Here is an 18,176-nt window from a genome sequence, read left to right as displayed (position 1 = left end):
TTGTGAAATTAAAAAAACAACCCCTATTCGTGCCATTATTAGTATTCAAGTCCATGTGTGTGTTTATTTAAAATAAGAACCCCTCACAGAACAGACGGGCAGACATATGCCACAAATTCTCTAGGGCAACCAAAAAATACAGAGAGGAAGGCCAAACGAAACGAAAACAAAAGGTGTGCGCAGGCGCATTTGTTTGATCGGTTCGAAATAAAACAACTGCCGTTTGCCTGATATCGCGGTTGTGCCACCACCACTACCAACAACAAAGCGACGACAACAACACAACGTTGTCTTTATTCTTCGGAAGTTACAAAAACGACGACAGCTGCGTCTCTGATAAACGGTAAAGAGATAACAACAACACCTATACCCAATGAAACACATACCACGACACACGGATAGCTAAAAAGGACAGGCATACTTTACGATACGGGATTACGCGTGCTATTAACGTTCGTATAAGCCGAGTGTCGTGAAGACACGATCAATTTACGATATCATTACTAACGCTACCTTTATGATCAGAAGAACGAACGAAGGGTCGGTCGATCGATAGAATATACCTAAGCGAAAGTGTGCGAGTGTGAATAACATAACAGCCACTGTTAGCTGTACAGCCCGAGGATTAACAGCAACACAGTGTGCCGTTAGCACAAAAAAAGTGATTAAGTCAAGAAAATTAATGATCTCACATATATTACAAAGTAATTAAATTTAATAAAAAACCCTCTAACATACCCAGTGAAATATTTTTAAAATATTTTAAAATCAATTTAAAAAAGAAACAACAAAAATGAAATTCCTTTTAACTTGCCGTTGCCACTTGTTTCTAATGGCATATCTACTAATAGCCATTCGGCCACCCAATGCACTTATTGCTTGGCCACATGATGGTGCCACCAGCAGTCACCAATTACATCATAGTAATCATCATAATGCTCGAAATAGCACTGGCACAGATGGTGGTGGTGCTGGATCAGAGTCTGGCGGCGCCACAGATACAACATCCAAATCAGCAGGAGTCCATCACAGCAATTGGCATCGCATGGAAATGATGGATTCAAATGGGCTATATTGGCTCGAATGGTGGACCAAAGCGAAGGATATTTATTTTCGTGTCACCGTCAATACACAGGGATTCATTGGTTTGGGATTTTCGAGAAAATCTGGACGTATGTCCGGTGCGGATATGGTATTGTTGTGGGTTGATGATCGTACCGGAAAACCGAATGCTTTGGTAAGTTTCAATTTAATGATTTTTTTTTTGTAATTTACAATTTTATTTTTAATATTAAGGAAAATTTAATATATTATGCAACGCTACATAACGCTATAAATTATACAAATTTTAATATTCTCAAATCCAATAAAAACCTCTTTTTTTTTTGCTATGAATTCAATTTTAATAAATATCATACATATTTCCGAAAATATGTTTATGTTATTCTTGATATTTTTTTCTTATCCTTCCATATTTTTCATCAAACATTCTTCAATAGTTGTTCCCATATTTTTGAATTGAACAAAATCAATGGGAGCAAATGAAATGAAAGAAAAAACCCAAACATCCGTTATGTAGACAATATCCTTGTCAAGATTTCTGCCAGTATCGAATGCAAAAAAAAGGTAACAGTTAAACGGCTTCTGATTGAAAACAACAAAACAAAAAACAACAATAATAAACTTGATAAGAAGAACTACAACAAAGATATCTGATTTCTTACCCTTAGAAATAGGATACTTACTATCCGTAATACATATCGTTTTTTAAGGAGAGAGTAAGAGAAGGGCTTCTTTAGGAATTCCAATACACAACAATGGTGTTTTTTAAATCACAATTTACATTTTTTTTATTCACCAATTTTGTGTTCAATAACGGTAATACACTCTAAGAGTATCATTTAAGGAGACAAACAAGAGGCATGGGAAGGAAAAGGAGTTTTATAATTAAAGGGGTGTCATTTATCAGCGGGTTCCTTTTATGTTTCAATACTGTGCATGGTGGCAAGGTATTTCGATAATGGATTAGAATATTTTTCAATATTTTTTCACAACTTTTTTGATAGAATTAAAATATATAAATAAAATAATAAAATATATATATATATATATATATATATTAATTGGTTCAATAACACTTATGAATAACAAAAAATAGTTATCGTTGATCAGAATTGAAACTACCAGGATTACTGGCGACGATAGGGAATAACAAGTCGTCAGGGATGTACGGCAAGTGATCCACCAATTTCATGCCGATCAAAAAGACTCTGTTCAGGGTTCGCACTGTTGTACAATGATGACTCTTCTTAGTTTTTGAATTTCTCCGAAATCTTGAGTAAACAATTAGTGATGTACCACTCAAAATTGACCGTACTACTTTGATCAAGCGGAACTCGATATTTGAGCAGTTTCGTTGGATTTGGCTCGTATTTGAAAAACCACACTGTCGATTAATGTTTAGTTTCCGGATCCTAGACATATACCGAAGATCTTGTACAAGTCTTTTGAAACACCGCTATTGTATTTTTTTTTGCCCCCCGCCCTAAGGGTAATGAGGGTATATACACAAAGTATGGCTCATCGAAATATTGAACCAAACTTTGTACAACCAATTGCCTTTAGCAGGCCTAGATCAGTGGGCATATTCTGTAACTTTTTAACAACATTCGACATTGTTTATTTTCAAACAATTTCATTTGTTTGTTTTGTTGTTTTTACAATATCAAAATTTAAACAATATTGATTGTTTTTTTTTAAGTTACAGAATGGGCCGAAGTTAAGTTACAGAATGGGTTCGAAGATGGGACCTATTGGTCCACTTCTTCTGGTACCTCCTCCACAAAGGGCAAAGTTTGCATTATTTTTAAATCCAATATCAGGCGAATGGAATGTCCGATTTGAACCAAACCTTGCATAACGTTTTATCTTTACAAGCCTAGATGAAGTCCGAAGATGGGACCCGTTTGTCCTCTTCTCTGGTATCTCCCAGAAAAATGGTCAATATTATAATCTTCTAATTTTTTAAAACGAATTGAATAACCGATTTGTTCAATATTAAATCCGAAACCGCTTTGATAAAAACTTGTGTATAATACCAAAGATCTCCACAAACCTTAGGCTGAGGGTGTCGGCAACACCGACTGACACTATTTTACTTGTTTTTATACCCATTTACCACACTGTGGTACAGGGTATTATGTCTTTGTGCATATGTTTGTAACAGGCAAAAATAATCGAGATAGACCCATGGTTCCTTTTGAGAATATGCATAGATAACTTTCTGAGTCGATTTATGCATGTCCGTCTGTCTGTCCGTCCATGTATTTTTGTTAACAAAGTACAGGTCGCATTTATGATCCGATCTGGATGAAATTTTGCACAGGTCACTTAATTGGCCCAAGGACGAACCCTATTGAAATTGGAGAAAATCGGTCCACGTTTAGGCATAGCTCCCATATAATTAACAATTTTCGGTATTTTGGGGTTCTTGAGCGCGTTTTTCAACCGAATTTGGTACATTGGGTTCTTATTGGGTACTAAATGTCCCCACAAAAAATTATAAATATAGGTCCATTTTTTCGGGTAGGCCTTATATAAAGGTACCCCCAGTTTTCGGTATTTTGGGGTTCTTGGGCTCGTTTTATAACTGAATTCTCTGAAATTTTGTACATTCGGTTCTTATTGTGTACCAAATTATTCCACTAAAAATTATAAATATAGTTCCAGTTTTTCTGGTAGTCCCCATATAACGGTACTCCCAAATTGTTGGTATTTTGGGGGTTCTGATCGTATTTTTCGACCGAATTGACTTTAGTTTAGTACATCGAGTTCTTAGTAGGTAGCAAATATCTCCACTAAAAATAATAAATATAGGTCCACTTTTTCGGGTAGCCCCCATATAAGGGTACCCCCCAATTTTCGGTATTTTGGGGTTCATGAACGCGTTTTTCAACCAAATTCATTGTAATTTGGTTTTTTGTAGTCGTATATGGTAACAAACCTCCCTCCTAAAAATTACTAATATTCACCTCCTTTTAGGGGTGGTCCCCTTATAACCACCTTTTTATACCCTTCACCGCACTGTGGTACAGGGTATTGTGTCGTTGTGCATATGTATGTAACAGACAAAAATAATCGAGATAGACCCATGGTTCCTTTTGTGAATATGCATAGAATCACTTTCTGAGTCGATATATGCATGTCCGTCCGTCCGTCCATGTATTTTTGTTAACAAAGTACAGATCGCATTTATGATCCGATTTGTATGAAATTTGGCATAGTTTCCGATTTCATGTAAATAGTGCACCAAACTCCGAATAGTGGTCCGATTAAAGCAATATTTTGCACAGAGTACTGAATTATGAGAAATTTTGTTGGAATCGGTTCAGATTTATATCTAAATATGCTATATATAGTTTCGTCCGATTTTATGTAAATGGAGCAACATACTGCCAATATTTATCCGATTGAGACAAAATTTTGCACCGCGTACTAAATTAGGTCATTCTCGAACACAATGAGCGTCGATCGCGATTGAATTCATTAAATGTACACTGTACCATAATATGGCGTTTCATCGCCCTACAAAGACATGAGTTCATTGATTCACGCCGAAGTTGTTGCATGAAAATATTCAAAAATTAATTCGATTTTGTTTGGCAAATTGGTTTCTCCAATCATCATATGCAACACAACACATGGTCGTACGTTAAACCGCACTGAGTACGTTTTTGCTAAAAATTGTCAAATTTTCCAATGGGAAGTCAGATGACGCCAGGCAAAACAGTTCTCCAATAGAAATACGACGATCGAAATATGGCCTAGTACCAATATTTTGTCATATTTTAAACGTCACACGCTTATTATACCCTCACAACATAAAATTGACATATCCCCATTCCGTAACTGAAATTATCCTTTTTGTGTAATAGACTATAAGCGACTAATTCAAACAATATTGCGGCCTAAAAATATGCAAAAAAATACAAAAAACTTGTCATGGCTTCTTGACACTTTTTGCAACAAAATCCATTTCAATAAGCAGAACATTTTCAATTATTGTCCAAAAGCAAAAATGCCAAGACACTTTTATGGAATCAGCATCAAATAATCACCTTAGTATTAAAAACAAACATCATCCTAAATTATTCCTACCATTTTAAATATTTCAAGGCTGCTGGTCATACATTTTTAAATTATATTCCAAAAAAATACATGTTCTGCCTACTTTTAGGCTTCATTATACCAAAGCCATCTAATTAATTAGCAATGTAATTTATATGGTTGTCAAACTTTATTGTTTTATATTCGTTATGGTAGAAAATTAAGACATAACCGAATTAAATACATATCATAAATATCTAAGTTGATTGGTATTAGTTGCAAAAAAAAAAAACAAAAAAAGTATGAACTTGTTCTATGGTAAGCCTTAAAGTATGCATTACAATCACGTACGCTTTTTAGATAATCTTTGAAGTCGACAAAAAAGAATATGTTTTTATTTATTCTTTTGTTTTACCAATAATAAATGAAAATAAGAGAAAAGGTGGCATAGAATAATAAGGGTTACCATAAATTAAATGCGAAAAATGTCAAGGACATCTGCATCTGAAATACCTTTAACAAAATATTCGAAATGTTTTTTTAAATATTTCTGTTGAATATCTCACATTCTATTATATACGGTTTAATAGAAATTAATGAAGATATTTCTATCTAAAATAAAGAATATTTCTGCAGTCGAAAATTTCTCTTACTGTACATTCTTGTTGCACCTCTTGAAAATATTTGTAAACTTTTTTTTGTTTCTCAGGATTCTTTAAAAATCTTTTTTTACAAAATTTAACAGTTGTTACTTTTGTATACTTTTAGGCGGCAAGAGACAATAGTCCCATTGTCTCTCAATGAATATAATGAATTAAGTATAAAATTTATAAGGTTGTCTAACGTTGTTTGTTGTATTTGTTGTTTATATAATGGCCAATGACATGATCAAGGCCATAAATGTTATTCTTAAGTGAAATTCATGGCACATACTTCTTCTGTTGTGTATTAGTTTGTATGTATGTAGTAAACAATATTGAAAGTATACATTAATTTATATTCATTCATTAAGTCTAAAAGTCGGCAACATAATGTTTGTACATTTGCACAAAATCTTAAAAGTATACAAAGTTAATATTTCACAGCAGTGATATACATGTATATATGTACGAATTTATGTGTGTATGTACGAATATATGTGTTGCAAGTTTTTAGTTTAGGCGAAAATGAAAAGTTTGTTTGAAGTCCAAACACTTGAAGTGTTGTATAACTATTTTCTGAAATCAAACAGGAGTACGTAGTTTGCAAATTTCTAGGTATTTGCATTGGCATGCTAATAAGAAGTACGAGTACACAAAATAGAGTAGTTTATAAAAAAAAAACAAATTTATAAACTAAGGAATAACATTAAAAGGACCAGAAGAAAATTCTTTTGTAATTGCACTAGCTTCCGAATAAGACTTGTATCTCGACTAATTGTAATTGATTGGAGATGAGCTTAATCGGTGCACCAAATATGAGTTTATTTTGAAAATAGTTTATGTCAATTTCTGATACAAATCTTGGTTTTCTAGAAAATACCACTTAACAATATTTTTGAAACAAATCAAAGACCTACCTTTAAATATCTGCATTAAAGGAAAAATTTACTTAAACTACTTTCAAAATAAACGACTCATATATTGATTATTCTGATTTTCGCTATTTTGAATAGTTTTGCCAGATTTTCTAATCGAGTTGCCACTACTTTTTTAACTGTTCCTAGGGAGTAGAAACTATCCGCTCTGTATAGCCCCCAAATTATCGGTATCTTTAGATATTTGGCATTTTAAAGATGTTTGTACCTATTGATATTAGGATACTAAGATATTAAGAGCAGAATTTTATTGGATTTTAATAGGGTGGAAAACTTCCCTACCAAAAGGGTAGAACTCCAAAGGTCTGTGTTTCACATATTTTTGTCATGCTTCTCAACCAAATTGGTTTTAATTTTACATTTCAGATCCAAAAATAATTAATATGGGTGCCGTTTTATGTACTTGCCTAACAGAATAGAAGGTAAAATGGTATTATGAATGAATAGGAAATTTTGCTCCCCAAAAATGATCAATGATCCATACAAGGGCCACTTGGTATACTTCGGGCATAATAATGAAAAAGCGAATATGTTTCATCCAAAATAATTGATGAAGCGTATTTTCCACACCTCCAAAAGTATTTTGAATGCTTCAACAACATCTTATTCTGAAAATCACTTCGTTTTTAATGTGAGGGAATAAAAGGAAGTCATTGCGTGCCAGATCAGGGCTGTACGGCGAATGACCCACAAATTTATCGTAATGGCGTCGTTCAATTTAGGTAATCTTGGATGACCCACACGTCTGATTACTGCTTTGTTTCGGTTTCGTAGGAATTCCATGACAATCTTATATTCTTTCTTCTGATTGGTTCATATATATATTGAACAAGTGCGAAGTTTTTGCGAAGTTTTTATACCCCCCACCATGAGGATGACAATCAAAATATCTAAAACTAATTGGGAGGTTCCTAGGAGACCTTGAACGTACCGAAAAATACGTTACAAAAAGATGATTGAAATTCTCAAAATATCCAATAATGGAGCCACCATTATATGGGGTTATAATAAAACGGAGTTCAATACTGATATTTTTGATAGTGGTATTTGACAGCCAATGAGAATTACAGCCAAATTTGGTTGGAAAACGTGCCAAATTTTTGCAAATTAACCTTTCAAGTTACTGTAAACAACGCAACACATCATTGGCGGATCGATCTTTGCTAAATATTACTACTGTCACTTTATTTTCACTTACTATTTTTGAATTAAATACTCCAGTGGGCTGCCACGATAGTGCATATCGATTATTGTATCCCCAACTGAATCAGAGTCTATGTAACCTTTATATTCTTTTTTACTTAACAAAATAAATTATTATATTTAGAACTTTACAGTTCCATCATTTATGATGGAAATATTAAGATTTGATACCCATTTCGGAATAATTCCATATACTGGACAATCTTGGAAAAATCAAATTGACCGCAAAATTCTGTTTACTAAAACTCAATTAAAAAAAAAAAATCAACAACAAATACTTCATTAAACGAACATTTTTCCGGTTTTCTATCCCAAACATTTTCAAATGATTCATGAAGTATAAAACAAACCACTTTTGGTAAAAAATTGCAAAAATGTGTGCCACTCTTGTATTCTCTGGAGGAAACTATGTACCACAATGTTTCTAGTAACTAGATTTTGTTTACTTTCCTCTAGTTTTTCTACTTTCCATCCTTAACATGAGTGGCCAATAACCCACTCTGAGTACAAAAAAAGTGTCACAAAGCATAACAAATATTTTTGTATTTTTTTTTTTTTTTCAAACATCCTTATGTACAATAATGTATCCTTACTTCAACCGAAATTGTCTTTCCCAAAACGAACCTATCGAAAAACTATTTGTGTATGTCTGTGTTATTATGGAATCTTTGGTATCCCTGTCGTAGTGTTAGTGCTAAACCAAACCCAACAAAACATGTACAAATTTGCGGTAAAACATGCTAAAAGGATATTCTTAACTCATTTCTGGTAATTCAGGTAAAAAGACATTATTTTTTTCTTTTTGTTGAAATATGTACATTCAATATTTTACCAAGGACAGTCAATTACAAGAGCACAAACACACACTCACACGGATAGAGTAACATAAAATATACGAAAACAAAAACTATTTGCAGTAATGAGAAATTGTATGAGGCACAGTGATTCAAAGCTGAATTAGTATAGTGCGGTTGCACTACGCTCATCGATTACTGCATAGCGTGGTTTTATATTTGCCGGGATCGGGATCGGTGTTGAGAGTCTCTCTCTCTCAGTGGTAGGAACAAAAAAGTACGAAAAGGTACCTAAAATTCTACTTCAAATGATAATAAATCATAATTATCGAGAAATATTGGCCAATATGTATACCAGTTGTTTGCATAAATAATATATGTTATAATTTAAGCGTAAATGTATCCACGAATAATAAAAATATAATTTTTGTTTTGGTACGTTTATGTCAATTCGTACCTTTTGTGAACAAAAAGTACGCTTGTTACAAAATTAAAAATAGCGCAACTCTAATTACTCTCTCAAGAGAGAGAAACTCTCAACACCGATCCCGATCCCGACAAATATAAAACCACGCATAGCAGAGCTCGTCCCTGTAGCGCCTTCTGGCAACCTTTGCATAAGACGGCGGCTCCTTACCGATTGTTGCTACTGTCTTCCTCTTACGTGAAGGCTGGGTGTTCCTTTTGGGATTCCCAGTCTTGACGGAAGATTTCGATGTAGCGTCCGTCTTCTCGATATTAGAGCCAGCTTCGCCACTCTCAGTCGATGGATTCTGTAGACAGCCTCCTTTACTAGGGGTGATGCTTAGCCTTTCTTGCTATCGGTCGACGTGAAGCTCCTTTTCTTTTTTGCAGGTTTGACATTGGTATGCTCCTCCGGAGACCTTATCCTCTTCGCCGCTTCCGAGGAAGTGGAGGGAAGGTCAAGCTTATCCTTCAGGGCATCCCGTTCCTGTTTAATTTTGTTTCTAGTTTTCGCCTTTGTGTCCCAGATAGCTGCTTTCTTTTTGTTGTGAGCTTCGCTATGTCTTTGCTCACTTCTTCCACCATCCTATCGGCCTCTTCTCTCTTCCGGCATTCTAGGACGGTTATATCGGCCTTACTTTCTTGGTCAGACCCGGAGTTAGAGTTTGAGTCTCCACCTGCCTCTGAGGGTTGGGTCAGGCTTTCGCCTCCCCGGTGGTGACCGAAGTCTAATTTGTTTGTGCCTGCTGGCTGAGTGCTTGTAGCGATACCCTCGACTACAGATGCCAAGGCACCCACATCTGTAGGAGATTTTTTCTCACGATCGCTGGATGACGACGGGGCGTGACTCGTGGGCAGATCAACGACACCCGCCGGTACTGAGTTATTTAGGCTCTGCACCGTAACTTTTTCTTTTATCTTCTTACTTTCCATCTTTTGTTTTTTGTTTTAGGGGAACACCCCCGTAGTCAGTTTTGGTCCGCGGGGCAAAAAAAGCCCTAAAGTGGGGTGATCAGACTATTCCTTTACCTCCAGGTTAACCTGATAGTAATGAGATAGTCTGATCATCCTACTTCCCCCTATCCGCCACCTGGGGACGCGCCCGGTATGAGACTGACAAACTCTTTGTATTGTGATGAAGCACCATTCATTCAATAGCTCTTTAAAAAATTGGTTTAGTATCTGACGCTCGCTCAAAGGCGTAGGTGGCTAAAAAACGGCAATTGTGCCACATTGTACGTGACATTTCGTGGAATATAGGCTTAATTTCAACATTCCATTCCGTAAAAACCGGGGATTTTGTCGTTAGATCCCGCATTTGACTATCGCTTAAAATACTCGTATCGAGTTTTGCATATATAGATATGTTCGCGGTGCCCATATAGGTTTCTAAGATCGTGACGAATCATGGATCCCGAAAAAAAAACAACAATCGACCGCGGGTCTTCGAAGACAAACTCAATAAAACCGTTTCGTGACAGATGTACTTTAAAGCAAGTGGGCCGCATGTTTCTTGTGGCGACTATTCCGGTAAAGGATGGTTAATTCTGTTTGCGTGAAATCTTCGGCCAAAACGTGGAGCCTGGACTCGATTAGGGATAAGTAAATCGACTTTCGACTAATCGATTAATCGACTTTTTTGTTTAAAAGTCGAAGGCGACTTTCGATCTTTGAGGAAAACCCAAAGTCAACTTTTCAAGATGGACTTTCGATCTTCTTCATAAATACTTGGTAATCTCATAGCCCAGTTTTTACACCCTTCACCACACTGTGGTACAGGGTATTATGTCTTTGTGCATATGTTTGTAACAGGCAAAAGGAAACGAGATAGACACATGGTTCCTTTTGAGAACATGCATAGAATCACCTTCTAAGTCGATTTATGCATGTCCGTCCGTCCGTCTGTCTGTCTGTCCATGTTAAATTGTAAACAAAGTACAGGTCGCATTTATGATCCGAATTGGATGAAATTTGGCATATGTCACTTATTCGGCCCAAGGACGAACCCTATTGAAATTGGGAAAAATCGGTTCAGATTTAGATATAGCTCCCATCTACATAGTTAACCGATATAATGTAAACGGTCCCTATATATCTTTCGATTTGCACGAAATTTAGTACAGCCTAATCATTTAGGTCTAGAATGATGTCTGTTTCGTGAAAATCGGTCCAGATTTAGATATAGCTCCCATATATAGTTTCGTCCGATTTATGGTATATGGTGCACCAAAGTCCCTATATATCTTTCGATTTTCACCAAATTTGGCATATCGTACTGAATTAAGCCTAGAGTGATGTCTGCCAAGTTTCGAGAAAATCGGTCCAGTTTTAAATATAGCCCCCATATATAGTTTCGTCCGATTTAATGTAAATGGTGCCTCAAAGTCCCTATATATCTTTCGATTTGCACGAAATTTGGCATATCGTACTGAATTAAGCCTAGAGTGATGTCTGCCAGGTTTCGAGAAAATCGGTCCAGATTTAGATATAGCCCCCATATATAGTTTCGTCCGATTTAATGTAAATGGTGCCCCAAAGTCCCTATATATCTTTCGATTTGCACGAAATTTAAAACAACGTACTGAATTGAGCCTAGAATGATGTCTGCCAAGTTTCGTGAAAATCGGTCCTGATTTAGATATAGCTCCCATATATAGTTTCGTCCGATTTCATATAAATGGTGCACCAAAGTCCCTATATATCCTTCGATTTGCATGAAATTTGGCATAACGTACTGAATAGAGCCTAGACTGAATTGTCTGCCAAGTTTCGAGAAAATCGGTTCAGATTTCTATATAGCTCCCATATATAGTTTCGTCCGATTTAATGTAAATGGTACACCAAAGTCGCTATATATCTTTCGATTTGCACGAAATTGAGCCTAGAGTGATGTCTGCCTTGTTTCGTGAAAATCGGTCCAGATTTAGATATAGCTCCCTTTTATTATAGATTTATTTTAAGTAATTGATGCACCAAGGAACCAAAATGCTGAAAGGAACAAAACGTTCTGAAATTAGTATAACCTAACCTGTGACAAGTTTGTTTGAAATTGCTTAATATTTGGATAGAGTTTCCATATATATTTTCGCCAGATTTCAAGTAAATTGGACATCAAACTCCTCATGTTAGTCAGATTGACATCAAATTTTGCACAACTTACAAAATTGAGCATAGAATTACGTAGTTGCGTTTTCTAGAAGCACAGAAATAGCCCAACGGATGACCTATTTATATTTGTTTGAAGTCGATTTACATACTTTAAGGATAGATCTAGGTAGATTCACATTTAAATAAATATCACATATTTTATTTCATCCAATTTCATGTTAATAGTCCTGTTTAATATACCCATAGTGGTGAAGGGTATCATATAGTCGGCCCCGTCCGACTTTACTACTTTCCTTACTGGTTTAAATATGTAGGAAGTAGTCATTTGTATTTATACCCTTCACCACACTGTGGTACAGGTATTTTTCTTTGGAAATACTACCATTTGAATTAACTTCGTTTTTAGAAAACCTAAATTTTATCTACAAATGCATCCCACTTCGCATTTTATTCAATTACAAAGTAACTTAATTGTACTTATCAAAGTTTTCCGAAACTTTTCTCTACTTCAACACAAACCACACTGTGCCGGCTTTGCATGCAAAACAGATGACACATTCTTACCATGAATTAAGAAACAGAAATTTAATATTCAGAACAAGCAAACAATAATGATTCTGTGTAAATACAAGTAAACGAAAATAATTAAAAAAAAAATTCATTTGAAATCTTAATCTCCCAGCTAGTAAAATTTGTTTCCCACAATGTGCATAACGATAAGAAAAAACTGTAATCTGACAAAAATGAGAAACTTCTGTTTCTTCTTCTTGGAAAGAAGCATTTCTTTGCAATTATTTAAAATAGTTTAAAGAAATTTAAAACATATTTCAATTTGTTTCCATTCACATATTTACAATTCAATTTTACCAAAAGAACAAAAAATCCCAAAACGTTTATCACACACATATTTACCCAACTCCAACAATTATCCTTCGTTTGTGTGGCATTCTACCATTCCATTTTGTTATCTAGTGTAACATTTCACAAAAACTGACATTGACAAAATAGTCATCAATATCAATGTCCTAATTCAAATTTATCTTTGAGAATATGTCACTGTCTTCGGTTTCGTTTCCTGTTGCTGCTGCTGCAGCTCCAGCTGTTTGTTGTTGACCAGAAAATCGGGCCATGTGTGTTCTTTCGCTCATATTTTTTTTTTTCATCCAATAAATTGCTTTATTAATAATGAAACATTATCGTCAACAACAGTTTGTGGATAACCGTCTAAGGACAAAGGACCGAAATGACAATACACTACACTCAATAAAATGTGTAGGTGGTTGTTAATGCTGTTGTTGTTTTTCATCTCAATAGAAAAGTTTGTTTTCCGATACGACGACAGACGACGTCTTACCATAATAGTTTAGATGAAAATGTATACAATTTGAGTCACCATATATGAGACAAACTGTAATGATACTGCGGCCACTGCTGCTGCCGATGATGAAGATGATGATGATGGAGAGCCAACAAGTTGTGTGGTCACATAAGATTGTAAATTATAGTTTTGTCCAAAAATTTTGGTTAATTTATCAAACACTCGAAGAAAATATATTCAGAGCCTGAGAGTTTAGATGACAATAAATTGGAAGAGAAAATAAGAGACATTTGAAGCTTCCCTCATGGTTATATGAAATGGAACACATCAGAAATGTCATGTGGTCTATTTCAGCAACCTCGTGGATTTTGTTAGAAGGGAATGGGGAGGGGAGTTATGGAATTTGTTTTTGGGAAAAGCTTGAAATACTACTGGGACTACGTATTGGCAAATAATTATTCTTTTGATATGCTGAGATTATAGAAATTCAAATGCCACAGGACATTCTGAATAGATTTGGAAAATATGAGTTTTATACACCAGGGGACGAAGTGTGCGATTTTGACGCACCACTATAGATTTTACATGCTCAGCTAGATTCAAGAAAGCTTTCTAAAAGATGGACATAAATACATCATATCCAGTAACGACATTTGTAAGCCACATGCTATGCTCAAACGGAACAGTCGACAAATGTCTAGTTTTTCCATAGAGCTTTTTCTATGAACAGTATTCGGATTTGGCTTCAAAAAGCTCATTCGTAAACTGTGACGAAACTATTATTTGCATTAATCGACCTTTTCAATCGATTTTCGAATTATGCGGATACAACGAGAACATGTCGATTTTTCGCCAGACGTTCATGCAATGTCGAATATGCTATGGTAGAAGAAATGTATGCCTCGGTAGGTCACATGAAAAATCGTTCATTACACATTACACAAACAACACAACACATATTCGTACGTTAAACCTGAAACTTCATCTTTATAAAATGATGAAAGTTGGGAAAAATGATCGCACTAAAATATTCACAATTTCATTTTTTGTAAATTTATTTTTCACATCATCATCACACAACACATGGTCGTACCTCAAATCGTACTGAGTACGTTTATGCTAAAAACTTTCAGTGTTGCCTTATGCCAGAAATATATATCGTATCCCCTGTACTATATACTCTATAAGGAATATAGTTAATTATGGACATGGCGAGAAACGAAAGTAAAGGACACCAATGATGACCTAATGTCTCTCCCTGTTTTCATATGAAACCCTATTTGATTCTTCATTGCCCAATATCTTCTTCGCATTTAGAATTTCGCGGAGTTCCGGAAAATCTTTAGATTTTGGTTCATTTAATTCTCTCAATTATGGCATTATTGTTAAGAACCATTGTTCTCTTCCTTGTTCGTTACACGAACTACTTCTCTAACCCTACACCCCAGCACAGAAACCATTGAACACACGTTCTTACTTAATTTCCCTTCTCCCATAGATTTTGGGGAAAGGGGAATAGTGTAATATGGAAATATGTGTATTATTCGGCTCTAGGCAAAATTAAACCTATTTTCTACACATCATTTTTATATCCGTTTACAAAAAACGGTCTGCCTCCTTGGGCTATTCTTTGAACATATCGTAAGCCAATTTTAATACTAATCGGATTTGTATTAGGTATGAATTATTTACAAACATATTTTGTTATCCTTTTTACGTATATAAATATCGCCCAAGGAAACCACATTTATTGACCAATACTTATGGAAATTCATACGGCTCTAGGCTTTGTTTCAATTTCCCGGAAATAGAAAAAAGCTTTTTGAGGTATTTTCGCACATTTCACTTAGGCGGGCCACAAAAAATACACAAAACATTGTCAAATGTTACCTTTCCTAAATGCTCATCTTTTTTAGGTTACTTATCTTGTTTTTCTTTAGAAATTATAGAATCTCTGTCTTGTCACCCTAACACCACATATATTTTGCTTGAGTGTACTTAAGCTCAAAGATACTTTTAGATAGAATCAAATTGTCCTTTTTGCCAAGGATGTGATAGACTAGCACATTTGAAAGAAACCGCACAATCACACAACTGTATATACATACATATGTGGGCTAACAACTTATGTTCATGTTCTATATACGTACATATATATACATATATCGTATATCAAATTAGGATGACATACAATATTTCACATAGACACAAACATCTAACTTGTAGTTGTGTTGTAGAAAATATTTACTTACGAAACCATCTTTCAAAGTGAATATGACTGCAAAAGCCTGGAGTCCTCAAAGACACTTTGTTTTCTTCAGAAGAAAATATTAGGTGGACTTCGATGTTGTTGGGAATATATAAATATTTAATAGTTTTTGTTTAAAAATTGTATATCATCATTATTTGTAAATTTAATGTCAAACAAATATTGAAATGTCAAAAGTTTTTTGTAAGAATCTAACCAGTATTTTGTATTAATCATATTATTGTTCAACATTTAAAGACCATAAGGGTGGCAATAATTTATTCTTTTGAAAATTTTATGTTTCAATAGAAAGCTTTTATTTTGGTAAACCATAAAATATTGGTACGTGTTCTGATCAATAGCCTTATTAGTTGGTCTTAAAACACCTACACTCTTTTTTAGTCCACGTTTTTATATGCTTGTTATTTCCTTACAACCAGAATAATCCTGACATTATTGCAGTAGCAGTTATACATTTTACGAGTAAATTTTGAGTTCAGTTCATTCACTGGAATTTGTTATTGATTTTATAGAGCTATTTGTACATCAAACAAAAAAAATAACAGCATTTCCACTTTTTGTACACGTACTTTGTGATAAGCGGATTATTGATAAATCGCCCATCATCACAAATTGAGAATCTTCGTTCCCTCCTTTTTTAATCCAAACGAATATCAAATACGATTGGAATAAACAAAAGTCCATAACAGCCCCATCCTAATATTGGCAATCTAAAGTCGTATTTGTTTGAATTGGTTGGTATACAGTCAACAAAATGCAATTTCTATCATTTCTCTACTAAACGTAGTTTGTCTTTACGAAATACCTAAATTAATTAAGGATGTTGAATTTAATTGGAAAGCGAGAAACAATAATTTAAATTGTATTAAAATTACTTAAAAGTTATTGATTTATCACACATGCATATGTAAATTAACTTAAAATGTGTTAATATCTTTTTAGTTGGTTGAAAATTTGGGCTAGCAACCTCAACCTACTAAGAATGTGGAATACAAAATTATAGACACTTGGGTGAACACAACACATGTTCGTACGTCATACCGTACGAACTGATACTTCATCTCCACACTAAATTTTAAGTACATCAGTGCACTCTTATCGTGCGTCAATTCCCTTTTTTTGACAAATTGAGTTATCAAGTCACTGTAAACAACACAACACATGTTCGTACGTCAAACCGTACGTACTGATACTTCATAATCGCACGAAAATATTCACAAGTTAATTTCCGTGTTTGTAAATACATTTTCAAATCATTGTAAGCAACACAACACCGAATACTGCGTTCAGTGCAGGCCAATAATATTTATAGTATCCCTTGTATATACTCTATAAGGTATATAGTGAATTATGGGGAAGCGACATGACAGGAAACGAGAGGAAAAGACACCAAAGATGGTCTAATGTGGTATGTATTAAAAATTCCTTAAATCGGTCAGAACTATGTCATTGTAAATTCATGTAGGGTGGAAATCGGGGCTAACAACCTCAACATACCGACTATTGTAAGAAGCAGTTGTGGTAGTTCCTTCTGCTGGTGATTCATCCACATTTTCGATGGGAATATCATCAGCTCCAGTCTCTACTTCAACGGTCAACTGCCTAAGAATTCCGGAGACTTCACTGTACGTCATGGAGATGAAGTTGGGATCTTCGTCCTCGCTAGGGATTTCGTCCTTTCTCATCATCGGAGAAGACTAACCTTGATTTGGAGCAGGGTGCGAAGAATGATTAAAATACCCTCTTTCTCACGAATGCTCACGCGCGAGACTTCGAATGTTTTCAATTTATCGCGAATGATAACGTTATTATTAAAAACAACAACAAACAAAAATATGAAAAAAAGTAAACCTACACAACGAATGAATGTGTGTGTAGCAGAAAGTGTGTGGAATAATAAAACACAACATTCTTTAGCGAATGCTCGTTTGGTAAAGTTGTTATCGCCATAAATTCATTCGTAAAATGAGCACAAAACGAAAAGAATGTATTTTAATTCATTCACGAGCGAATGTTTGCGCATCCTGATTTGGAGATCATCGCGTTAATCACCGTAGTGCTAATCACAGTGGCGTCTTCCACGTCTGTCAAGGTTTATTGGAATACTCTTCTGACTAAAGCGGTTTCCTTAAGGCGAAGGTCCGTATGCCTCTCCAGGCTTGCTTTGACATCGTCGATAGTAATCGCATACTGTAACATTTTTAAATTTCGGCTCCATAAGAAGTTTTGTTGAGTGATGACTTGGGAACAAAACCTTAATAACTTGTTGATGCGCCCAGTCATTAACAAGACTTCGTTTAAATACAGTCGGGACTCTAACTGCAAACCGTAAACGCT

The 18,176-nt window shown here is 34.9% G+C and overlaps 1 protein-coding gene across 1 annotated transcript in view; it reads left to right on the top strand.

Annotated features, from left to right (window-relative positions):
- Positions 1–793: 793 nt before the first annotated feature.
- The window catches only part of LOC133322726 (MOXD1 homolog 1), a 30,867-nt gene continuing 13,484 nt past the window's right edge, over positions 794–18,176 (top strand). The window contains exon 1 of the mRNA XM_061531691.1: positions 794–1,237. Within this exon, the coding sequence (XP_061387675.1) occupies positions 794–1,237 (444 nt within the window). The remainder of the gene's footprint in view (positions 1,238–18,176) is intronic.

The sequence above is a fragment of the Musca vetustissima genome, unplaced genomic scaffold (assembly GCF_032173495.1).
Source record: "Musca vetustissima isolate MV318-11 ecotype Yass unplaced genomic scaffold, APGP_CSIRO_Mvet_v1 utg17462, whole genome shotgun sequence".
NCBI lineage: Eukaryota > Metazoa > Arthropoda > Insecta > Diptera > Muscidae > Musca > Musca vetustissima.
Note: the sequence above shows the minus strand (reverse complement) of the source record. Positions and strands in the feature narration are given on the sequence as shown.